Source organism: Mytilus californianus, unplaced genomic scaffold, assembly GCF_021869535.1.
Source record: "Mytilus californianus isolate M0D057914Y unplaced genomic scaffold, xbMytCali1.0.p SCAF_3, whole genome shotgun sequence".
Lineage (NCBI taxonomy): Eukaryota > Metazoa > Mollusca > Bivalvia > Mytilida > Mytilidae > Mytilus > Mytilus californianus.
The window spans coordinates 951,284-978,259 of NW_026262679.1; the positions used below are offsets into that span (position 1 = coordinate 951,284).

Consider the following 26,976-nt stretch of genomic DNA (forward strand, 5'->3'; position numbering starts at 1 on the left):
GAGGACCTTGTAAGGTACGCACATACCAAATATAGTTGAACTATTGCATATAGTATTAGAAAAAAAGACCAAAACTCAAAAACTTAACTTTGACCACTGAACCATGAAAATGAGGTCAAGGTCAGATGACACCTGCCCGCTAGACATGTACACCTTACAATCATTCCATACACCAAATAAAGTAGACCTATGGCATACAGTATAAGAAAAATAGACCAAAACACAAAAACTTAACTATAACCACTGAACCATGAAAATGAGGTCAAGGTCAGATGACACCTGCCAGTTGGACATGTACACCTTACAGTCCTTCCATACACCGAATATACAAGACCTATTGCTTATAGTATCTGAGATATGGACTTGACCACCAAAACTTAACCTTGTTCACTGATCCATGAAATGAGGTTGAGGTCAAGTGAAAACTGTCTGACGGGCATGAGGACCTTGCAAGGTACGCACATACCAAATATAGTTATCCTATTACTTATAATAAGAGAGAATCTAACATTACAAAAAATCTGAACTTTTTTTTCAAGTAGTCACTGAACCATGAAAATGAGATCAAGGACATTGGACATGTGACTGACGGAAACTTCGTAACATGAGGCATCCATATACAAAGTATGAAGCATCCAGGTCTTCCACCTTCTAAAATATAAAGCTTTTAAGAAGTTAGCTAACGCCGCCGCCGCCGCCGCCGGATCACTACGCCTATGTCGAGCTTTCTGCAACAAAAGTCGCAGGCTCGACAAAAAGCATTTTATTTATCTGATGGTCAAAGTCCCATAACTCTGGAATGCAAATCAGGATTTTTAAAAATTGAACAGTATGTTATGTTCACCAATTCCAACAATTATTTAAAAATTCCAGTAAATAAATCCAAGCAAACTCAATTTATGGTACAGCATAAGAAATTGAAAGGGAGCTCCTTTTATTAATCCCAACAATAATGTAAAGTTTTGAGGAAATCAATCCAAATTCGAGTTATTTTATAATGTGTTTACAGACAGACAAACAGACTTTTATATACCATAATATGTCTCCTCTTTCAAGGACGTATAAAAACAGTTTATGATGGATGAAAATTGATGGCAAAAGCTGAGCATTGCCTTTTTGGTCAGATGAGCTAAAATAAAAAACCCCAGCACATATGATTCTATGATAAGAAATAACTGTTAAGTATAGTACACGTTGTTGCTAGGAAATAACTTGAAAGTCATTACCAAACATCAGTACTCCATTACATAAACATTAAAACTTGGCACTTTTATTTAATTTTAAAAGTTCAATTTACAATAAAACAAAACAAGATAAAAAAAAACAAAAAACAACTCAAACTGAGATAATTAAAAGTCCTGAAACAATAAATATAACAATAAACCTTTTAAATATATATATATGATAATAATATAGGTCAAAGAAACCTTTTTTTTTCATTTGCAGTTTCATACCCTGTCAGACACATTTTTATTTTTCACAAAGCTTGGACATAAAAATAAATACAAGTCAGTGAAACTTAAATCCTTAAAGAGTAAGCTACTTTTTGTGAGATACAATTATTCTCTCCTAGATGTTTCATTATGTTAACACAAAGTTATATGATTTTGGTATGTTTGATGTAAAATGGGATGTTAAACTTAGTTGAAATCAATGAAGTTCAAATGAAAACTACTGAACATGGATGTAAAAATTTATAAAAGTAATAGAGCCAAAAATTTAACCAAAGCCATTGAATATTATAACTAGAGGCTCTCAAGAGCCTGTGTCGCTCACCTGTATTTACTGATGCTTTGGAAATCATGTAAAATAAGGTTAAAATCATAATTAATAGTATTAGATATTAGATATTATAATGATATCTAAGATAATAACTAAAAACTGCAAAATTTCTGTAAATTTACTAACTCAGGGGCCGCAACCCAACAACGGGTTGTCGGATTAGTCTGAAAATTTCAGGGCAGATAAATCTAAATCTGATGAACATTTTTGCAACCTGTCAGATTTGCTCTAAATGCTTTAGTTTCAGAGATATAAACCAAAAACTGCATTTTACCCCAATGTTCTATTTCTAACCATGTCGGCCATGATGGTTGGAAGTTGGGGTCATCGGACAAATTTTTTAAACTAAATACCTTAATAATGATTATGGCCAAGTATGGTTAAATTTGTCTCAGTAGTTTCAGAGAAGAAGATTTTTGTAAAAGATTACAAAAATTTACGAAAAATTGTTAAAAATTGACTATAAAGGGCAATAACTCCTAAAGGGGTCGACTGACAATTTTGGTCATTGACAACTTATTTGTAGATCTTACTTTGCTGAACATTATTGCTGTTTACAGTTTATCTCTATCTATAATAATATTCAAGATAATAACCAAAAACTGCAAAATTTCCTTAAAATTACCAATTCAGGGGCAGCAACCCAACAATGGGTTGTCAGATTTGTCTGACAATTTCAGGGCAGATAGATCTTGACCTGATAATCAGTTTTACCCTATGTCAGATTTACTCTAAATGCTTTGGTTTCAGAGATATAAGCCAAAATCTACATTTTACCCCTATGTTCTATTTTTAGCCGTTGCAGCCATCTTGGATGGTAAGCAGGGTCATCGGACACATTTTTTAAACTAGATACCCTAATGATGATTGTGGCCAAGTTTGGTTAAATTTGGCACAGTGGTTTCAGAGGAGAAGATTTTTGTAAAAGCTAACGACGACGGACGCCAAGTGATGAGAAAAGCTCACTTGGCCCTTTGGGCCAGGTGAGCTAGAAAATATGAGTCAATTGATCTTTACCCTAGTTAAACTAGCCAGTCTGTTCAAAATGCATCTACAAATCAAATTCTAATAAAAATAAGATAAGGTATGATTGCCAATGAGAAAACTTTCCACTAGAGACCACTGACATTGATGTTATAACAAGCTTCAACATAACAAAACAATTCAAACAAATGATTAAACAACCTGGTTTATGTACATAACTGTAAATGAAATATGATATAAAGCCACAAACAACAACTACTGAATTATAGGTTCCTGACTTGGAACAGGTATATATAGAATATTGTGGGTTGAATATGTCTGTGGTGCCTCCCCTCCTAGGACAGCGATGTAACGACACACTTTATAAGGCTGTATTTCTGGTAATTTCTGAAAACAGACAGTGGACAAACACCTCTGATATTTCAATAAGACAGTGGACAAACACCTCTGATATTCCAATAAGACAGTGGACAAACACCTCTGATATTCCAATAAGACAGTGGACAAACACCTCTGATATTCCAATAAGACAGTGGACAAACACCTTTGATATTCCAACAAGACAGTGGACAGACACCTCTGATATTCCAATAAGACAGTGGACAAACACCTCTAATATTCCAATAACCACTCAACTTTATTCTTACTGAAGTCAATACTAAATCCTTATGACTTAAATTTAAAATTTGTATCAATGATTTCTGGCATAAAATAATCAATGAAGGGTAAAGATTACTTTCATTTTGCAATAATAAAATATCAAATTGTATTTTGCTAGGCAAATCAAAATATTTAGTTGGGAGTTATCTTCCTTTTTACATTTGTAGTTGAACCTATCTTTATAACAGATTCATACACCATGCATTACTTATTTAATTTTTAATAAAAAATGTTCTTTTGACAAGTATTGCAATTGAAATACACATCATATTATTACATAAATATCAAAGTATAACATATCATCAATAAATTGCATAACATTGACTGGATAGGATCTTAATAATGATCACTTAACTGCACTATTTTGTTTGAATTATTAAAGGTAGTGATAAACCTTGGAAGATATAGATATCAAGTCAGTATCATAGAATTTTGATTGCATTTCGTGCAATCTTTACCCCAAAAAATAAAAGTTATCTTAAAATCATTGTCTATAAATGACAAATAATCACATGATCAATAATAAGTTAAGATTAAAAGTAAGTCTAACATTGGAAGCCTAATTATCTTACTTTAATACAACAACACGGTTCAATGTCAGTTTATGATTTCTAATGATTTTATCACACGATACATGAACAAACAAAAAAATACTAAATTTAGATTTATTTTACAAAATTACCTTATTGTAATCATAATTATTCCAAGTATAATGATGTTTCCTAACACAGAATAGTTAACAAATTACAGATATTTCCATTTATAGGTAATTTAAATATAATAATAATACAATTGTAAGCATACTTGATCTTAAAATCTTAAGAATGTTAAACATTTTTAACACAAATACCGCTACATTGACAACAACACTTAAGTAAACTGCATCTTTTACAATAAAAGATGCAGTTTACTTAAGTGTTGTTGTCAATGTAGCGGTATTTGATTTTTTCATTTGACAACCCTGCATACCATCAAGGGAACTCTACCAGCACAAAACATAGGAGGCGTTGGTTCAGCAGCTCTTTATTTATTTTTAACGCAAGTAACAAACATTATTTTAATACAATAAAAAATTACAGTTTTAAGGCTAAATTAAGTATTAGTTTTCATGTTTCACTTTCATTCTAGCAGCAAGCTCTACAGGTAAAATATTAGCTAACCTAGTAAGAAGGTAATTAACAACTTCTAACTCATTCTTCTTTTTCCCCTTTTCTTCCTTGGTTTTTGTAATGGCAAAATTGAAAATAGACATGAATACTGTAAGATATATAAATATTACAGCTAAAACAAAAAGAAAGAAAAATATAGGACCCAGAATCCTATGGGCACACTGGAGACCATAATAGTCAGAAACACCAATGGCAAAATTAAATAATGTCAAAATACAACTTGGAACTCCCTTGTAATTCGGAGAGACATGTCCAAATACCAGAAGAGCAAAGTGGCCAAAAGCAAAGATTAAAACAAAAATCAGAACAGAAAAATTACAAAGTGATTCCTTGGCATAGTTTAAGGTAATGGATAACAACTGCATGTTTTGATTCAATGACAGAATTTTTAGAAATTTTATAATGATAAGGAATACAAGAAATGCCATTAGGTATAACTGTATAAAATCCCACCATACAGCAGAGTAAAAACTGACAAACTCCTGTCTATTGGACTGTTTATATTTATCCATTATCCATGTTATTGTTACCATTCTCTGGAAAAACAGACCTATAACACTGTAACACAGACATATCACTAGAAACTCAATCAAATTCCAGAAATAAGTGAAATAATATCTATAACCCATTCTTTTAAATTTTTTCCCTTCGTAGTATGTAAAAATAACAGTGAAAAAGGCAAATAAAACCTCACAAACTGCTGCAGCAATCTCAGTACTGTCACCATAGTGATATAACTTAGTGGTAAAAATCTGAAAAAATGGAAAAATTCCACGATTTGCAGAAAATTCAAACAGGAACATGACTACACTAAACATATTGACATTAGGATTATACAAAGTAAATTCCACAAAAATTGCACTAGTTCTTCCATCTATCCAACCATCAGTCATTAATTTGTCCAGTGTCTGTTGTGACATGGGGCTAGGGATAATCTCTTTGACATATCCACCACCACTGTATGTGGTCTGGGTACCAGTATAAGGAATGGTTCTAAGCTGCCATGCTGTCTGGTAGGTCCAGTGATCAGCTGTGAGAGGAGCCATTGTATTGGTCTGGTTCCAGGTTTGGTTGTAGTGTTTGGTATCCTCATTGCCAAGCCAATATTTGTCTGAACATTCCACAGTTAAAGAGAATGCTTTTCTTATATATTCTGGTGTAGGACAAGTATCTGGAAAGATAAAAAAGTATGTAAGCTTGAATTAAATCTACTTTCTTCATTTAAGGACAATAACACGTAAAAAGAGTCATCCAATGACTTTAGTCATTTTAACTATTTTCCAGTTCTTGTCTTGATGATCATTTTTACTGATGACAGTTTCTACCTATCTGTTTTCGAGATGATAAGAGAAAAAGATTTAAAATTTATCAAAAATTATCATAAAACAGAAAACACCTGAAAAGGATTGTCTTGATAATTTTCATAGAAACAGATAGCAAGTAGATCTTGTCATGCTGTCAGAGCATTTATACCCATATTTGATCATCCCTATTTATTATGATTTTTAAGATATTAGACAATATAATTGTATTTTCAGATATTAGACAATATAATTGTATTTTCAGATATTAGACAATATAATTGTATTTTCAGATATTAGACAATATAATTGTATTTTAGCCTTATTTTCAGATATTAGACAATATAATTGTATTTTCAGATATTAGACAATATAATTGTATTTTCAGATATTAGACAATATAATTGTATTTTCAGATATTAGACAATATAATTGTATTTTCAGATATTAGACAATATAATTGTATTTTACCCTTATTTTCAGATATTAGACAATATAATTGTATTTTCAGATATTAGACAATATAATTGTATTTTCAGATATTAGACAATATAATTGTAATTTCAGATATTAGACAATATAATTGTATTTTCAGATATTAGACAATATAATTGTATTTAAGCCTTATTTTCAGATATTAGACAATATAATTGTATTTTCAGATATTAGACAATATAATTGTATTTTCAGATATTAGACAATATAATTGTATTTTCAGATATTAGACAATATAATTGTATTTTCAGATATTAGACAATATAATTGTATTTTACCCTTATTTTCAGATATTAGACAATATAATTGTATTTTCAGATATTAGACAATATAATTGTATTTTCAGATATTAGACAATATAATTGTATTTTACCCTTATTTTCAGATATTAGACAATATAATTGTATTTTCAGATATTAGACAATATAATTGTATTTTCAGATATTAGACAATATAATTGTAATTTCAGATATTAGACAATATAATTGTATTTTCAGATATTAGACAATATAATTGTATTTAAGCCTTATTTTCAGATATTAGACAATATAATTGTATTTTCAGATATTAGACAATATAATTGTATTTTCAGATATTAGACAATATAATTGTATTTTCAGATATTAAACAATATAATTGTATTTTCAGATATTAGACAATATAATTGTATTTTACCCTTATTTTCAATTTTAAGCCATTTCGTCAATGTTGGCTGATTACTTTAACAAATACAACAAACTTTATACTACATACCATAAGGACCAATCACTTCAAGGTCTGGTGGTTTCAGGAGATTTGAAAAAAAGTTAAATATGACAAAGTACCAAAATGATAGCAATAGCTCTCACATAGCCCATATGGACATCGAGCTAAAAAGGTGATATCAACTGAATTTCACATTATTGTTTGGGTAAAATTTCTTTTAATAATGATAGTGGCCTTTTGATAAGAAGTCAAGGGTCACCTAATAAAATTCTGAAAAAGGGTCTTCTGAAACTTAAGATATACATTGGATAATCATGATGATATCTGAAATATTTAAAGACAATATCGAAAGTACAAAAGTTTACCTTCTTGGACTCTAAGTTGTCTCAGTCTATATGGTCCAACCAGAAAGAAATCATCTCCATGGGTTTCTACTGTTTTGTCTCCATTTTTTATATCATCCAAACCTGGTAATGCTTTAACTCTCATATAATCCCAGAACTTAGGTACTGATGTTATCTACAATAAATAGTTCATGTTTAAGTGATGTATCTAAAGTTAAATAGTTCATGTTTAAGTGATGTATCTAAGATAAATAGTTCATGTATAAGTGATGTATCTAAGTTAAATAGTTCATGTGTAAGTGATGTATCTAAGATAAATAGTTCATGTGTAAGTGATGTATCTAAGATAAATAGTTCATGTGTAAGTGATGTATCTAAGTTAAATAGTTCATGTGTAAGTCATGTGCAGATAAATAGTTCATGTGTAAGTCATATATCTAAAGTTAAATAGTTCATGTGTAAGTGATGTATCTAAAGTTAAATAGTCCATGTGTAAGTGATGTATCTAAAGTTAAATAGTTCATGTGTAAGTCTTGTATCTACAATAAATAGTTCATGTTTAAGTGATGTATCTAAGTTAAATAGTTCATGTGTAAGTCATGTGCAGATAAATAGTTCATGTGTAAGTCATATATCTAAAGTTAAATAGTTCATGTGTAAGTGATGTATCTAAAGTTAAATAGTTCATGTGTAAATCAGGTATCTAAGGTTAAATAGTTCATGTGTAAGTGATGTATCTAAGTTAAATAGTTCATGTCTAAGTGATGTATCTAAGATAAATAGTTCATGTGTAAGTGATGTATCTAAGTTAAATAGTTCATGTGTAAGTCATGTATCTAAGTTAAATAGTTCATGTGTAAGTCATGTATCTAAGTTAAATAGTTCATGTGTAAGTCATGTATCTAAGTTAAATAGTCCATGTGTAAGTGATGTATCTAAGTTAAATAGTTCATATGTAAGTGATGTATCCAAGTTAATTAGTTCATGTGTAAGTCATGTATCTAAGATAAATAGTTCATGTGTAAGTCAGGTATCTAAAGTTAAATAGTTCATGTACAAGAGATATATGTAAGATAAATAGTTCATGTGTAAAGTCATGTATCTAAGTTAAATAGTTCATGTGTGAGTCATGTATCTAAGATAAATAGTTCATTTGTAAGTCAGGTATCTAAGTTAAATAGTCCATGTGTAAGTGATGTATCTAAGTTAAATAGTCCATGTGTAAGTCATGTATCTAAAGTTAAATAGTTCATGTGTAAGTCATGTATCTAAGATAAATAGTTCATGTGTAAGTTAGGTATCTAAAGTTAAATAGTTCATGTACAAGAGATATATATAAGATAAATAGTTCATTTGTAAAGTCATGTATCTAAGTTAAATAGTTCATGTGTAAGTCATGTATCTAAGATAAATAGTTCATGTGTTAGTCATGTATCCAAGTTGAATAGTTCATGTGTAAGTGATGTATCTAAGTTAAATAGTCCATGTGTAAGTCATGTATCTAAGTTAAATAGTTCATGTGTGTGTCATGTATCTAAGTTAAATAGTTCATGTGTAAGTCATGTATCTAAGTTAAATAGTTCATGTGTAAGTGATGTATCTAAGATAAATAGTTCATGTGTAAGTGATGTATCTAAAGTTAAATAGTTCATGTGTAAGTCATGTATCTAAGATAAATAGTTCATGTGTAAGTCAGGTATATAAGATAAATAGTTAAAGTGTACATCATGTATCTAAGATAAATAGTTCATGTGTAAGTCAGGTATCTAAGTTAAATAGTTCATGTGTAAGTGATGTATCTAAGATAAATAGTTCATGTGTAAGTCATGTATCTAAGATAAATAGTTCAAGTGTACGTCATGTATCTAAGATAAATAGTTCATGTGTAAGTCAGGTATCTAAGTTAAAAAGTTCATGTGTAAGTCAAGTATCTAAGTTAAATAGTTCACTTTTAAGTCATGTATCTAAGATAAATAATTCGTGAGTAAGTCAGGTATCTAAGTTAAATAGTCCATGTGTAAGTCAGGTATCTAAGTTAAATAGTTCATGTGTAAGTCTTGTATCTAACTTAAATAGTTCATGTGTAAATCATGTATCTAAGTTAAATAGTTCATGTGTAAGCGATATATCTAAGTTAAATAGTTCATGTGTAAGTCATGTATCTAAGTTAAATAGTCCATGTGTAAGTGATGTATCTAAGATAAATAGTTCATGTGTGTGTCATGTATCTAAGATAAATAGTTCATGTGTAATTGATGTATCTAAGTTAAATAGTTCATGTGTAAGTGATGTATCTAAAGTTAAATAATTCATGTGTAAGTCATGTATCTAAGATAAATAGTCTCTAGGTGGAAGTTTTTCAATAAATCATCCTTGTAAAATACTTATTATGAGTGAAAGGGATTCTTGACATTAGACAAGAGACTAATAATATAAGAAATTGGCAACTTCTTGAAATCTAATGATAGTAAGCTGCTCTCAAATTACTTTGGAAAGGGTTAAGTACAAACTAAAATCTTAAAATCTAAAAAAAAAAATGTGTCAATCACACTATTACATTTCTATATTCATTGAACCAATAAATCTGGATCAAAACCCTCATTTGGCAAAATAAAACTGATGTGACCATAATCTCACTGTAAACTACCTTGACCAGAAACTTCAACTAGATACAAGACATATTGTCATAAAAAGAAATGATTCCTTGATATCATACAGTAAATGGATTTACAAATCTTGTCGTATTTTTTCTTCCTGGTAAAGGGAGACACAAAAAGCAAGACATATTAATAAATCTTACATCTATACAATAATTTGAAGCGTGAAGATAACTTACATCAGGGAAACTCAATCGATCTTTCTTCCAACTTTTTCTAATAAATATATCCTGGATAGCATTACCAGAGTAGAATGATGTCCTGACATTTCTGTGGCCGTGGACAACAAATAATACTATGGTAACGAACAAGAAGTACAAAATTATCTCCCTTAGTCGTTCTTCAATCATTCCTTCCATCTGTAACTTTGACATTATCTTATGGAGCAGTTCTTTGGAGGCTGGATCTGGTACAATGTGCTGGGGTAATGTTTCATCATTTTTATCTTCTTCAAACAGAACTAAAAGCATAATCATACTCCTTAATAAGTAAATATCTAACATCAGAATCTCAGTATCAAAGAATTCACAAAACTAAATTGTTCTATCACAATGCAGTTGAAATTGTGTTATTTTTAACAATTTTGATGTTTTCAATAAGCTATCTACACAACCCTGTAGATTATGTTGTTTTAGAGGTATGTACCAACAAGTATTGGTTAAACTGTAGTGTAGAACATTATGGCATATGTGGGAACTGCCATTATGAAATTCATGAAAACTTATTTGTGGATGACATTTTACATTGAGAATATTCTGGTATTAAATAAATCATTAATTTTAAAACTAAAATTATAATAAAAATTGATCTGATTAATATACCAAAAGTCAACAAGATTGCTACAGTGTAGAGAAATGTGCCCCACCTAGCTTTTATAATACTTTGTAATAATCTCAAAACTCTTTTGTTTTTATTCTACAGGGACAATGGCTATTACAGAGAGATAAGACTATGCATCAGTAAAGGGTCATATGTTAAAATGGTTGTAGCGACAATTATTTTTTTTTCTTGTTTAAATTGATCTTGTGTGATAGTTTTTTTATCTACTTGGAACTCCACCATTCAAAGGAAAACATTGGAGTGCATATGTTGTTTTTATTGTTTGATTGATTATATATGCAAGCAGAATGTTTTTGTTTTAGAAACTTGTTATTCTTTGGCATGCAAAGCCCTGCTTGACATAGTCTTCCAAATGACAAACCATCCTACCTACTATGAAAGCTTATGGACAAATGATATTAGAGGAGAATTGTGACAAAGACTATTACTGTGTCCACTGGTCCAAGGACACAGTTATCGTCCTTAGATTTTTCGTTGTCTACAAATATAGTCCCTAGTGTCGACAGTGTATAACTTGCAATTTTTTTTTCATTCACTTTCCAAATTTATTTCTTTATATTTTATATTTTATGCATGAAATATTAAGTAAGGGGATGAAATTACATGTTAAAAAAAATGTGGGTGCTGAATCTATATGTGATTTGGTCCAGTTAAAAAAAAAGGTCAAAAACTAGTATGTCTGAAGCTGTCAAACTGAATTTTAGACCCCTTAACATAGAATTGTCAGTGTTCAAATAAAGCAAATATCCTTTATACTGTGGATTCTCTATTATTCTATACCAAGTTTTCCTAAATTTTGTGGGTAAAGATAAGCAATGAATTTACATGTCCAATGAACATGATGAAATGAAAATTTTCTGTAGGCTTGTATGCAGACTTTCACTAAACCATGAAATCAAATATCCAAGAAAATAAATGAATCCTGTATATCATACTAAAAGAATATACATTTTCTCAGATTTATGTAAAGGTAAAACATTTGGAAGTTAAACAACAATGGAAATTTGTCTTTTGTTGGGAATTAAATTTCTCAGTTTAACTAGACAACTAGTTCTTATAAAACTGCCACATAAAAAATACTACTATCACTTAGACAATTTATTTACCTGCATCTTTGAGTTTAATATCGACTTTAAGTCCTTCAATCTCTACTGGTTTCTTGAAAATATATGTCAAAATCATTGCTATAGCAAACACTTTAATGGGTTGCTGGAAACAGGCACTCTGGAAGAAAGCTGTGAAAAATGACACAAGCCATTCTACACTTTTCTGGTACCCATACTTAAGACCATACAACATGACAAAGTATGAGTTTATCAGGGAAACAGTTATGACAATAGTCCAGGCTATATATAAACACCACCATGGCAACCTATAAAAATATAAGGGAAAAAGCTATGAAAATGTCAGAAGCTTTATTCACATATATACCACTCAAAAACTTGCTGCAGTTATCAATTATTTGAATTAAACAAAAAATGGATAGTTAATTTTTTTTGCTGTAGATGGGGACTATTTGTGTACAAAATTTGATAATCTATATCACTCCAGCACTTATCATTAAGCCACACCAATTTGATTTGCAGTTCTTCGGACAAAAGCTCCAAAAAATATGGGGCGAGCGAGCGAAAATTTTTTTTGATTGTATTTATTTCTTGAAAATGAGTTTTTGTGAGGAGAGTGCTCTACAAGTGAAGCGAGCAGTATATTTTTTTTAAAATTTTGCGATTCAGAATTTATATACATGTTAAAACTGGGTTACTTCATGGAAAAACATGCTCTAATGCATATAATTTGATGTATTGGTTCCTGTACCATACCCGCCGACTTTCTAGTCTCACTGTGGTTCAGTTGATTATTTTCGTCAAATAAGCTTTGTCTGCATGAATTTTCATTTAAATACATACATGTGTATATATTAAGAAAGCATTGCAGATGCAGTTTAGGATAAATGACATATGTTGAATAAATCAAAATATATGTATGTATCCCAAAAATGCCCCTGAACAATATATTTTGATATAGTTGTTTTCATTATATGGTAATGATTGTTTATTGGCTGCTTGACATCCAGTTGGAACTATTCATATTTAGAATCATCATAATGAGTGATGTGAATATTTCAACAACATCATGAGCATGATGAGTAAGATAGTTATATTGATATGCATGTAGATCTCAATGTATTAAAATATCCCTTTAAAATACCTGTCACCACATTCACATGGATTATTCTGACTTAGCAAAATATACTCTTTCCTTTTGCTCCTAAAAGCTGCAATGCATTTAAAACTCTTTAACTTGACTTGACTAGAAGTGGTTGATAACACATCACAAATTATTATGAGCATGCTAATCCCAATACCACTATGTTGGAACTCTTCAATTTATTCTTACAAAAGAGATCTGCTTGCATTCCAAAGGACTAAAAAGGGAATATGCGGTTTCATCAAAAAATAAGATAATTCTGTGATATTTTTAAAAGTTCATGGGAATTTAATATTAATTTCATTTAAGATAGACAGTCTATGTCTGTTGAAACGATGATTTCGAGATTACTCTGATGTCCAACGGCTATTTTGATGTGATTGTGGTCATCTAACTAAATTTTTTTAAAAGTCTTTGTAAAGAATCAGACAATTTAAAAATATTTCAAAACATTGCCGAAAAAAAAACCACCAACCTAACAACCCCATTTTGAAGGTACTCTCATCCTGAGTTAGAAATTGTAGGTCTATCGCTTCTGCGTGTCTGGTAATTCGAGAAATATCTAGATAAATTTTGGTTAGAATGATAGCAAATTACGGAGTTATCTCCCCTTAATTGTTAATTTCTAGTGCATTTCAACCAAATTATATCTTGTACTACCAGATCAGAGAAAGGAAACGAACGTTATATTAATGTACCATTATACATTCTGAACTTAAATTCATGTAAAGTTGACTGGGTTTTTGTTTGTCATGTTTTCACCACTGCCTGATTCTTAGGCAGATTGCAATTTGGCACTTAAGTTGTTAACTTCTACGTCATTTGGTCTCCGGTGAAGTGTTGTTACATTAGCAATCATAATACCATATTTTAAAATTCTGTTAATGAGTACATTTAAGTTTAAAAGTTACACTAATATTTCAGGTTGTGTCTATTAATGACAACATTTAAAGTCTAGATTACTAACATTTTTGGTTGTGGCGGTTGAGGCTTCTCTTCACCAATCAACTCTTCATCATCATCATCATCGTTTATAAGTTGCTTTTCCTCCACAATATCTATCTTTTGAAATGAGTCATCAAACTGGTATTTTCTCCTAGAAGAGCTTTGTTTCTTTGGCTTTACGGAAGTTCTCAGAAACAGCTTTACAATGATCAGATTAATTGGAAACATGATCAAACCACATTCTATGCCAATAACTATATCTGCTAATGACAAAGAGATAGATGCCACTTGAACCTGATCATCTGGGTCATCAGTAGGTACTCCATGGAACATAATACTTGTCAACATTGTACACAGAAGTAAGGATAAACAACAACTAAGTCTCTGCACACGTGTGAAACTACTTTGGCATGGCTTGGACAAGATACTCAACCATAGATGACCATCTCTGATATCACGACTAGATTTAAGCAAGAATTCCTGGTTTTTATAAGTATTGAAATCTTCTGGTTTTACACATGGGATAGTAACTTTGACAGAACCTCTTTCAACACCAACCCACTCACCAAATATAAAGCTGTATACTTTATTTGTTTTCAAGTCCTGAACCAATACTCTTGTTAAAAACCTAAAGTGTACATAATAAATAAAATTATTCACTACACTTATATGCACTGTACTGTATAACATTAGTATCTTATTTCTATATTGTACTAGAATAATGTATTACTATTTACATAGAACTATAATTTGAAATCAACTATAAAAAAAAAAACTGGGTGAAGTTTATAAACAATATTTGAGCTGCGTTGGATAGAAATCGACCTTATGCAAGTGCACTTATACATGTATAAGTATAAGATTTTGATTGATTTTGGAACATTCAAATGCAAAATAAAAGATAAAATTTGGTCTGTTTTGTATATGGAAAAGCCAACAGGGTCAAAATTCTTAATTCGTAGATTGTCAATTTGTAACATGTTTAATGAATGACTATTCTTTATTTTGAATTTATGGAACCATAAAATAAGTTATTGTCATTCATTATAAATAAATTTCTATCAATAACAAGAAATGATTGTAACAGGATGCTGTTACGAAGTCTCCCAAACGAAGCTCCCATAATTCGTAATTCCCAGGGACGCCTGACATTGGCCAACGTTCAGTGAAAATTGGTTTGGTCCAGTAAAGTTATATGCATTAGTGATGCCTGGGGACTAACCTTGTATATCATTCAAATCATCTTGGCATGACAAACCAGAATATATATGGTTTAGGGGTGGGGATCTCGACCATTTACAAGATACTAGAACATTGGGGGTGGGGGAAACCCCTGGGGACTGACCCTATATGTCATTCAAATGTTCATTACATGATGAACAGGAATATATATGGTTTAGGGGTGGGAATCTCAACCATTTACAAGATATTAGAACTTTCTCAAATGGCAGGGGGTCGGAATGACCCCTGGGGACTAACCCTGTATATCATTCAAACCATCTTCGCATGACAAACCAGAATATATATGGTTTAGGGGTGGGGATCTTGACCACTTACAAGATATTAGAACTTTCTTAAATGTCAGGGTGTGGGGATGACCCCTGGGGACTGACCCTGTATTTCATTTGATGTGCTTTATCATGACAAACCAGAATATATATATGGTTTAGGGGTGGGGATCTCGACCATTTACAAGATATTAGAACTTTCTCAAATGGCAGGGGGTGGGGATGACCCCTGGGGACTAACCCTGTATATCATTCAAACCATCTTAGCATGACAAACCAGAATATATATGGTTTAGGGGTGGGGATCTTGACCACTTAGAAGATATTAGAACTTTCTTAAATGGCATGGGGTGGGGGTGACCCCTGGGGACTAACCCTGTATTACATTTGATGTGCTTTATCATGACAAACAAGAATATATATGGTTTAGGGATGGGGATCTCGACCATTTACAAGATATAAGAACTTTCTCAAATGGCAGGGGGTCGGGATGACCCCTGGGGACTAACCCTGTATATCATTCAAACCATCTTAGCATGACAAACCAAAATATATATGGTTTAGGGGTGGGGATCTCGACCATTTATAAGGTATTAGAACTTTCTTAAATGGCAGGGGGTGGGGTGACCCCTGGGGACTAACCCTGTATTTCATTTAATGGGCTTTATCATTTAGAACATTTTCAATTTAAAAGATTGTGTCTATCACAAACGGTTTTCAATTTATAATCATTTGAAAATTTTAAAAAATAAAATCCCATAGGGTTCTATAGTAAAACCCTCTTTTCTTTTTGCCCCTCAAAGTACCCCTTTATAAACCCCATTGCACAAACAAAACCCTGATTGCACCACTAGACATGTTAGTCTAACATATTGTGAAACCCTAAGTTAATCTGGCAAGCGGTTTTGGAGAACAGGTGCGGACAAGTTCAAATTTAAAAGCGGCGGAAGAAGAAGAAGAAGAAGAAGAAGAAGAAGAAGAATAATAATAATAATAATAATAATAATAATAATAATAATAATAATAATAATAATAAGAACTGAGCGAAGAAGAAGAAGAAGAATAATAATAATAATAATAATAAGAACTGAGCGAAGAAGAAGAAGAAGAATAATAATAATAATAATAATAAGAACTGAGCAAAAACAATAAGTCTTCACAAACTTCGTTTGGGAGACTTAATAAGGCTCAAAGAGCTTTTTCTATTATTTATATTAACAATAACAACGTACACACATGTTGGCGTATGAATACACAACGTCAGAGTGGGCGTGTCGCCATAAAAATTGACAACATTGAAAATAAAGGTAATACTTTTAACCAATCAGAAGACAGTAAATACACCAAATTTATTTATAACTGTGTAATTTCAAAATTCTTTATTTGTTAATTGTCTATTTGCCACTTGTAACTGTGTAGTTTCAAAATTCGTATATTGAAAATCTGTATTTCCATTTTTGAGTTTGAACATTTGTAACTGTGAGATTCTTTATTTGCGACTTTGTAAATCATTAAATCTAACATTCTTTTGCCATTCTTCATTTGTAACCACGTCATTTAAATATTTACCATAGACACGCTGAAATTCGTATATTGATGTTTTGAAACTTGAAACATGTCGATTCGTTAAATGTCATCGTTATAATATTCTAACGATCATTATGATGACAGATGGTGCTCGGTATACAAATGTTAGATTTAATGAATTACAAAGTCGCAAATAAAGAATCTCACAGTTACAAATGTTCAAATTCAAGAATTTAAATACAGTAACATTATAAGTTACAAATTGACAATTTACGAATTAAGAATTTAGAAATTACACAGTTATAAGTTACAAATTGACAATTTACGAAATAAGAATTTTGGAATTTCACAGTTACAAATTACAAATTGACAATTTACGAATTAAGAATTTTGACCCTGTTGGCTTTCTATATTTGTAGGGTTCTTATAAGAACTAAATTTTCAAACAGTTACAGACTTTCCGTAGAGATTTTTTTAACACGAAATAGGTTAACAGATGGATTGATATTCATTTGCATAAGGTCGATTTCTATCAGACACAGCTCATTTTTCAGAATCACCCGATTCATAGATATAAATTTTCTTATGTTCATATAGATCCATTTTGGAATACTCTTATACCTAGTATTAAATAGATTAAAAACAGCAAACTGGTCTTTTGTTTCATTAATCAGTGTCATTGTAAAAACAATCAAAGTCAACAGCATAAATGGAATTTGTCAATATCAAACTTTTTGTCTTGACAAACATTTGAAAATTTACCTACTGATAACTCACTGTCCTCTAAATATCTATTTATTGATGGTAAGTTTGTTGATAGGTTGCCGACTCATTGACTCTACATATATGTGTATTAATGGAAAGTTTGTTAATAGGTTGCTGACTCATTGACTCTTGTCTAAATCTTGTACTGCCACACTGCTTATTCATATCTTTATCAATGATAAAATTTCAAAAACAAAAATACAAGTAAAAAAAGACATACATAGCTACTTCGTAGTCTCTGCAAAAAGTCTTAAATACATTTTATAATCAAAGAAGAATATAATAAAAAAATATATACCATGATGGGGAAGTTCCTGAGTTGTCATGCCAGATGGTTATAGAATTTAAATCACCAAGGTGATGAGATGATGTAAACATAAACCAATCTTCCCAGCCTGCCTTGAAACATCCTTTACCAACAACCGAGTCTGACAAACAATGTTTAGTACTGTGACCTTTATCCCCACTGACATAACAAGATACTTTGGCTGTTGTTTCGGCACCTGCCCACCATCCTGTTACAACACACATTAAATACTGGTATGAATGGTTAGGGTTGGCATCTGATAGGATCACAATGCCAGCCTGTAAGAAAAGCATAGTACTGTAAGATACATTACCAGACTTAATTACAACCTGAAGACTTAAAATTGGCATCATTGTGGCAAGTAAAAGATAAGACTATATTAACTGACAAGTAATAGAAACAGAGGGCATATATTAAAGGTTGGTACCGGTATCAGAGAAGTTGGCACTGCCTTAAAATCAGCCTTCAAAGTAGGTTTAAAGACCAGGTTGCCTTTTGGCCAACAGATATAAAATTTCAGTGGCCAATTCAAAATTTTAGTGGCCAGAAAATAATTTCAGGTTGCCTAAGAAATTTGTTATGAAAGTCTAGTCAGTAGAGCTAATGAAGACTAGTAAAAAAAGCATATCAATAAATTTTCTATTATATAGAACAGTAGACATAAAATAAGTTAGTCTTAGACAGTTCAAAGCAAATATTGCTTATAGTTAACCCTTGTATATCTTTTGTTCTGATCTTCTTTACTATACTAGTTAAATCAACATTGTTTAAAGAAACACTCAGAAATACAATGACCAAACCATGACTAAGTTAACAAAAAAGTAAATATTTATTGAGGTTTGATAATAAATTTTAATACTGGAACAAGGCAACCACAGTGAGAATTCTAATTTGATTCCTGATCAACCAGGAGAACTCTTTTAGCCAGCTGTTTTGGAATTTTCTTATAAATTTTTCCAGTACCACTTGAAGTTGTTGCCGCGATTTTACGCTTAATCTTAACATTTGAAGATGTACTTGGCTCTTCAGAAGCCAGAGTTTCTATAGAGGAACTCTACGCCCCTTCTTTTTGTTTCTTAGCTGGTGAAACATCGTTGTTTTGAAAAATCCGGACAGCAACATCTGTTTGGCTGCCATGATGTATTGGCCCCGAAAACACTTCATCGGATGCTTGAATTCCCAGTTAAGTTAATAGCTTTATAGACCCTGTTAAGATTAAAAATGCTTGAAATCATATTCAAGATTTAACATGCATTCAAGCGCTTGTATGACTGTGAATAAAACTTAATAAAATACGACCAGAGGCAAGTTGATTACCCGGAATTTTACGGTCGCCAGGTCCAAATAGTACCAGTCGCCAAATGGCAACCAACAATGAAATTAGGTTCGCTTGGAGGCTTTATAGGTCGCCCAAGCAACTGTTTTAGTAGCCTAAATTGAGGGCTTAAAATATCGTTGACTGATCATAGTGCTGTCCTAACTATCAGATAACAGTGATCATCAGACAACAATACAAACTTGTCAATGTTAAGATGGTCCCCCATTCCCTAATTATATAGATATGGAAAAGTTGATCCTAGATTTTCAGTATTTCCTTACAGGAATCAATTTTTTGCTCTGACCGTAACATTTTTATGAGCATTTCTTCAATAAAATGCTTCGCTGGGGCGCAGCTTGATACGACCGCAGAGGTCAAATCCTGAACAGTTGGGGCAAGTATGGACACAACATTGAAGCTTGATACAGCTCTGAATTTGGATTGTTATTAAATATTTGACACAGCATAGGTTTCTGACACAGAAAGAATGTGGTCTAAGAACTTGAATTTTTTTAATTTACCTATTATGGTCCAATGTCCAAAATCAAAATACATGGTTAGATTCAGCATATCAAAGAACCCCATATATTCAATTTTTGTTGAAATCAAACAAAGTTTAAATACTGGACCCTATCTTGGACCAACTTGAAAACTGGGCCCATAATCATGGAATCTAAACACATGTTTAGATTCAGCATATCAAAGAACCCCATGAATTCAATTTTTGCTAAAATCAAACTAAGTTTAATTTTGGACCCTTTGGACCTTAATGTAGACCAATTTAAAAAACGGGACTTAAAATTAAAAATCTAAATACACGGTTAGATTTGGAATATCAAAGAACCCCAATAATTCAATTTTTGATGAAATCAAACAAAGTTTAATTTTGGACCCTTTTGACCTTAATATGAACCAATTTGATAACGGGGTTCACAAATAAAAAATCTAAATACATGGTTAGATTCAGCATATCAAAGAACCCCATATATTCAATTTTTGTTGAAATCAAAAAAAGTTTAATTTTGGACCCCAACTTGGACCAACTTGAAAACTGGGCCCATAATCAAAAATCTAAACACATGTTTAGATTCAGCATATCAAAGAACCCCAAGAATTCAATTTTGTTAAAATCAAACTAAGTTTAATTTTGGACCCTTTGGACCTCAATGAAGACCAATTTAAAAAACGGGACCCAAATTAAAAATCTAAAAACATGGTTAGATTTGGCATATCAAAGAACCCCAATAATTCAATTTTTGATGAAATCAAACAAAGTTTAATTTTGGACCCTTTTGACCTCAATATGAACCGATTTGATAGCAGGGCCCACAAATAAAAAATCTAAATACATGGTTAGATTCAGCATATCAAAGAACCTCATATATTCAATTTTTGTTGAAATCAAACAAAGTTTAATTTTGGACCCCAATTTGGACCAACTTGAAAACTGGGCCCATAATCAAAAATCTAAATACATGTTTAGATTCAGCATATCAAAGAACCCCAAGAATTCAATTTTTGTTAAAATCAAACTAAGTTAATTTTGGACCCTTTGGACCTTAATGTAGACCAATTTAAAAAACAGGACCCAAAATTAAAAATCTAAATACACGGTTAGATTTGGAATGTCAAAGAACCCCAATAATTCAATTTTAGATGAAATCAAACAAAGTTTAATTTTGGACCCTTTTGACCTTAATATGAACCAATTTGATAACGGGGTCCACAAATAAAAAATCTAAATACATGGTTAGATTCAGCATATCAAAGAACCCCATATATTCAATTTTTGTTGAAATCAAACAAAGTTTAATTTTGGACCCCAATTTGGACCAACTTGAAAACTGGGCCAAAAATCAAAAATCTAAATACATGTTTAGATTCAGCATATCAAAGAACCTCATATATTCAATTTTTGCTAAAATCAAACAAAGTTTAATTTTGGACCCTTTGGACCTTAATGTAGACCAATTTGAAAACTGGACCCAAAATTAAAAATCTAAACACACTGTTAGATTCGGCATAACAAATAAATAAATGTGATCAAAGATTTTACAAATCTAATGCACCATACTGTGCAATTAAAGATTACTTCTTGAAATTTTTCAATATTTGAAATTTGAAAAAAAAATAATATTTGAAGAATTATTCTTTTTAATTTCTGAAATCTGAAATGAGAAAAAATTGACCTCCCACAATTTTTTTTTATCCCCCCCCCCCCCCCCCTTTTTTCCCCCAAAAAATTCTTTCCCTCACGTTTGGTCATAATCTCAATTCAAATTTCCAATGGAGTTGGCAACCATAATTACCCATTTAAATTTACCATAGTGCTAACTTAATCTATTTTATAATAGAATTAAAAATATAGTGTCAAATCTTTCATATGGATTTTTTTGTAAAAAAAAAAAGATGCAACATTTGCAGATATTTTTACTGGTCTTCCTTTATAAATATGCATTTCTTTAAACATAATTTAAAAGCAGTGTAAGGGAAGTACCCAAAACGTTGTATATGGATTACCTCCCTTACACTGTTTTAAATTATCTTTATTGTTCATTAACCATTACTTTATACATAATTTAAAAGCATTGTAAGGGAGATAATTTCAATGATGTATATGATTTATCTCCCTTACACTGCTTTAAATTATGTTTTGTACTAAAGTATTTGTCCATTAACCAGGACACCCTTGTTTTTCCCCCTTTTTTGCCCCTAATTCCTAAACGGTTTGAGCCATAACCCCCCAAAGCAAATCCTAACCATCCCTTTGTGGTATGGAAACTTGTAGTATAATTTCAGAGAGATCCATACACCGTTCCAGAGTTATTGTCTGGAAACTAGAAAATGCTTATTTTTGGCCCCTTTTTGGCCCCTAATTCCTTAACTGTTGGTACCATAACCCCCAAAATCAATCCCAACCTTCCTTTTGTGGTATATAACCTTATGGTCAAATTTCAAAAAGATCCATTCACTTAAACTAAAGTTAGAGTGCGAAAACCAATGTGTCTTCGGAAGACGACGACGACGACGACGACGACGCCAACGTCATACCAATATACGACCACAAAATTTTTTTGCGGTCGTATAAAAACATTTCACCACCATATATGTTGTTGTAACTGCTAACATATTTAATCAAAATTGATTAAAACCATGTTCATTGACAAATTGCAATTGGCAAACAGTGATGTATAATATGGGAACTGGACTCAAACCATTTTTTGATTCTTCAGATTTTAAACATAATATCTAATTCAAAGCTGTGTAGGACCACTACATTTTTAGTAGGACCAGAAAAATTTGCTACCGATTTCCTTACCTGAGCTTCATCCCTTTTGTCAGCTTTCCTGGCCCAGAATACTCCAGCCAAGAACAAAAACCATACAACTATAACAGTACATACTACTATAGGGTTGTCAAAGAAAGTCAGGAATAATGCTGCATCAGCAAATGGATCTACAAAATTTGGCAATACCAAAAAACTGCCAGAAAATGATGTTAAATGTGTACATTGACAGTGAATTACTTCCCCTGTTGTCTGTTCTGAGACCTGAAATAAATGTAAGTGTTTTTGAAGCCAACTCTCAAGTATAATATTCCTTTTTTTCAGAAGCACAAGTGTACAATTCAACAAATCAAATCTGTCACCCAAAATAAATGTCTTGTGACATATTGCATTTCCTTTGTTTCCTTTTACCTATTATTATTTTTTAAGCTTTTTTGTCTGAGGCAATTATCAATATATTTAAAGGTGTACTATTTTAATTTTTGCTGGTACATGTATTGTGAAATAAGAGTGCACACGCTGAGATGTCTCGCCGGCTTGAATTTTATGTTGTGTCTTTAAGATCATGGTTTTATTACCGGTGTCATATGGTATTTTGAACCCCCTGAAAAGTGAACCCGGGGTCAAAATACCATATGGAAAATTGACCCCGGGGGCCTCTTTACTGAACTTCATCAGTCATCCATGAAAATGTGGTCACAATCAGACAAACACTGCCTGACAGACATGCACACCTTAGAATTTTTTTTATACACCTAATATAGAGGATCTATTGCTTACTTGGAGAATTTGAGAATAGGACCTAACTTTTACCATTCAATCATGACTATGAGAACATGGTTAGATGAGCAGTGCCAGACAAATATGTACACTTTACAATCTTTTCATACACCAAATCTAGTGGACTTGTAGTAACTGAGAAACAGACCTTAACATGAACTATAGGCTCTAAAGAGCCTGTGTCGCTAACCTGCATCTTCAACAATGGCCACTTTTAAATAATAAACTATTAACACAACGATATGTGTCACCTTTTTGTTATTTCGATAATGCAAATGTTGAAATTATAATAGCAATACTTTAACATGTATGTTATGCAAATATTCAAAGTCAATGAACCATGACTGAAGGTACAGGGCTAAACAATATCCATGGAAATCAGATGTGCCAATGCTAATACAACTGCATACCAAATACCATTGACTTTTCATGTGTCATTCTCTTTAAACAAACCTGAACACAAAAATTAACTTGTAAACTATGCAAAAGTTTCTAAGTCAATGAACCATAATGAGGAGGTGGGGTTATATAATCTCAGTGGAAACGAAACTTGCAAATACCAATACTTTTGCATACCAAATATCAATGACTTAAGATTAATGGTTCATCTTAAACTGACCTAATCACAAACTAATACATGTAAACTAAGCAAAAGTTTCAAAGTCAATAGACCGTGACTGAAGGACCAAATATACTCCATGGAAATGAGATCGGCTAATGATTATACAACTGCATACCAATTATCATTGATTAACCACTAACAGTTCCCCTTAAACTGATCTAACCACAAACTAATACATGAAAACTTAGCAAAAATTTAAAAGTCAATAGACCATGACAGAGGGGGCGTGGCCAAATAATCTCCATAGAAATGAGATAATGCAATGCTTATACAACTGCATATCAAATATCATTGACCTACCACTAGTGGTTCCGCAGAATCTGACCTAATCACAAACTAATACATGTAAACTAAGCAAAGTTTCAAAGTCAATAAACCATGACTGAGGGGGCAGGCCGAATAATCTTCATAGTAATGAGATGTGCCAATGCTTATACAACTGCATACCAAATATCATTGACCTTCCACTAGTGGTTCACCATATACTAGACCTAATCACAAACTAATACATTGTTGACGCCGCCGCTGCCGCTGGAAACAGCATACCTATGTCTCGCTTTTTGACTCCGACAAGGCGAGACAATGATCAAAAATGGCGGTTGAAAATTTTTATTCATGAAATATTTCATTCACAGGATTTTTTTCTCTTCAACGGGAGGACGGGAGGAGACCCCTGAAAATAGGAGACACATTCCAAACTTAAAAACGGATCCCTGAAGTAAGGTCAAGGTTCGATGAGCCCTGTCTGAGGGATATGTACACTTTGGAATGATTCTATATGCCATAGTTGGTCTATTACTCCTAATAAGTGAGAAAATACATGAGAAAAACATTTTCTTTCAAGTAGTCACTGAAAATAATAAACTGTTGACACAGAGATATGTCTCGCCTGTCGGCATAAAATTCCGAAAAAGACAATCTGATGGACAGCAACATTGCTAATTAATTTAAAATAGCTGGACCATGAACTAGTGGGCAGGGCCTCCAAATGCTCAACAAACTAAGATGTACAGATAGTAATGTAACTTTGAAGAAAATATTGTTGTCTATTGTAAGCAATTCCTATCAAACTAACTTAAGCAAAAATCTTAACATTGGTAATCAATTTAAAGTCACTGCAGGGGCAAGGAGTGGAAATAGTCGTCAAACTGATATGTACTGATAGTAATGCAACTTCATACAAAATATCTTTGATCTATCACAAGTTGTTCAGGACTATCAAACTAACTTAAGCAGAAAACTTACCATTGAAATTGCCTATTAATTGAAAGTTGCTGCTGGTAGTAATGCAACTTTAAAGAAAATATCATTGATCTATCACAAGTTGTTCTTATCAAACTAACTTACGCAGAAAACTTAACATTGAAAATTGCTAATTAATTCAAAGTCACTGGACCATGACCTATGGGGCAGGGCCTCAAAATAGCTGTCTGATAGTAATGCAACTTCATACAAAACACATTGATCTAACAAGTAGTTCTTATCAAACTAGCTTAAGCAGAAAACTAAACAATTGTTGACGCCAACGATGACAACATTGTTGGGAAAGCAATACCTATGTCTCGTTTTTCAAGACTTTGTCGAAGGGCGAGACAAAAATGTTGTCAAGGACAATATGTCTGACAAAAATACAAAATATGAAGTATCCAGGTCTTCTACTTCTGAAATGTAAAGAGCTTTATACAAATAGAAGCTGAATTGAATATGAATGAAATATTTCTTGGGGTCTTTCAGATCAAGGCCTTACTAAAGGTTTAAACTCAATTATCCCGGAAAATGAGGACAATGTCAGAAAAACTCATCAAATACAATTCACTTATTAATAAGTATCTGAGAAACAGACCTAATCACAAAAATTTATCATTGCCAATGACATGATATCAAGGTCAGGTGAACCCTGTCTGACGGCCATGTTTACATTGCAATGATTATATATATCAAATATCGTTGTCTTAATTCGTGAAAATAAGTACAAATACAGTATAGAGCTTTATAAATTTTTCCTCCATCTCCACCAGATAAACATCCTGCAAGACAAAAATTAGTACACAGCCAAAATGACTTCTATCATAGTAGTACCTGACAACCATCATTCTTCCAAGCTTCCTTTTCTTCATTCCAATACAAGCAGGCTACACTGTAACTCTCCACAGTTAAATTAACAAGAAGTTTTGTATTTTTTTCACATTCTATTCCAGACTCACAAATTGTATTATAGTTATTGGTGAGATCATATTTAGTAAATGAAACATCCGATGAACTGTGTAATACTGGAGAAATATATGTATAGTAAAGGCCATCACTAAACACAGATGTGCTTATAAATGTAAAATTGTTTCCTTCATTCAGCAGAGTCCCATTTGTAAAATTCAATTTTGTCTGATCGCCCTGTTGTTTATGTAGAATTTGGAATTGCAATTCCAGCTGTTGACTTCTGACAGACATAACAATAGAATGTCCTTCCTTCAGATTTGTACTCATTCTTAACATGGATATCTTGATTGCATCGACTCGGAAAGTATTGTTTACAAACTTCAGCGGAATTTCCAAGGTGAAATGTGTAGTTTCTGTCACAGCTAAAAAAATATATAATAAATTTAAATTCACTGACAGTGCAGGAATTTGAATCTCAAATATACTAATGTCAATAGATAACAGAATTACTTTATAATGCAATTTAATTATGTTTCAAAGTGAAATTTATCAAAATCTGTATGTTACATCACATAGTCTACTGCTTTCTTGTCAGTCGATAACTTGTCAAGAGATTTAT

At 31.8% G+C, this 26,976-nt stretch overlaps 1 protein-coding gene and 1 long non-coding RNA gene across 2 annotated transcripts; both read right to left on the reverse strand.

The window, feature by feature from the left end:
* Positions 1-1,254: 1,254 nt before the first annotated feature.
* Positions 1,255-4,285, reverse strand: LOC127733797 (uncharacterized). The gene is made up of 2 exons (XR_007997158.1): positions 3,344-4,285; positions 1,255-3,310 (listed from the first exon to the last, which is right to left on the reverse strand). It is a non-coding gene; the product is annotated as an uncharacterized LOC127733797 (long non-coding RNA).
* A 120-nt stretch (positions 4,286-4,405) lies between these two features.
* LOC127733786 (polycystic kidney disease protein 1-like 2) lies at positions 4,406-26,775 on the reverse strand. The gene is made up of 8 exons (XM_052243103.1): positions 26,283-26,775; positions 22,835-23,065; positions 18,189-18,475; positions 14,113-14,718; positions 12,044-12,309; positions 10,277-10,557; positions 7,462-7,615; positions 4,406-5,766 (listed from the first exon to the last, which is right to left on the reverse strand). Exons 1-8 carry the CDS (start codon positions 26,691-26,693, stop codon positions 4,526-4,528), a joined length of 3,477 nt encoding a protein of 1,158 aa, XP_052099063.1. The 5' UTR covers positions 26,694-26,775; the 3' UTR covers positions 4,406-4,525.
* Between the last annotated feature and the right edge of the window lie 201 nt (positions 26,776-26,976).

What these genes read in the sequence shown, in the direction of transcription:
- LOC127733786 (XM_052243103.1), bottom strand. Translation starts at nt 26,693, where the DNA reads ATGTTAAGAATGAGTACAAATCTGAAGGAAGGACATTCTATTGTTATG. An exon ending in TCAGGAACTTCCCCATCATG is followed by an intron (nt 14,719 to 18,188) that starts GTATATATTTTT and finishes TGTACACTTTAG; the next exon opens with GTTTTTAACAAGAGTATTGG. An exon ending in CAACCGCCACAACCAAAAAT is followed by an intron (nt 12,310 to 14,112) that starts GTTAGTAATCTA and finishes ATATTTTTATAG; the next exon opens with GTTGCCATGGTGGTGTTTAT.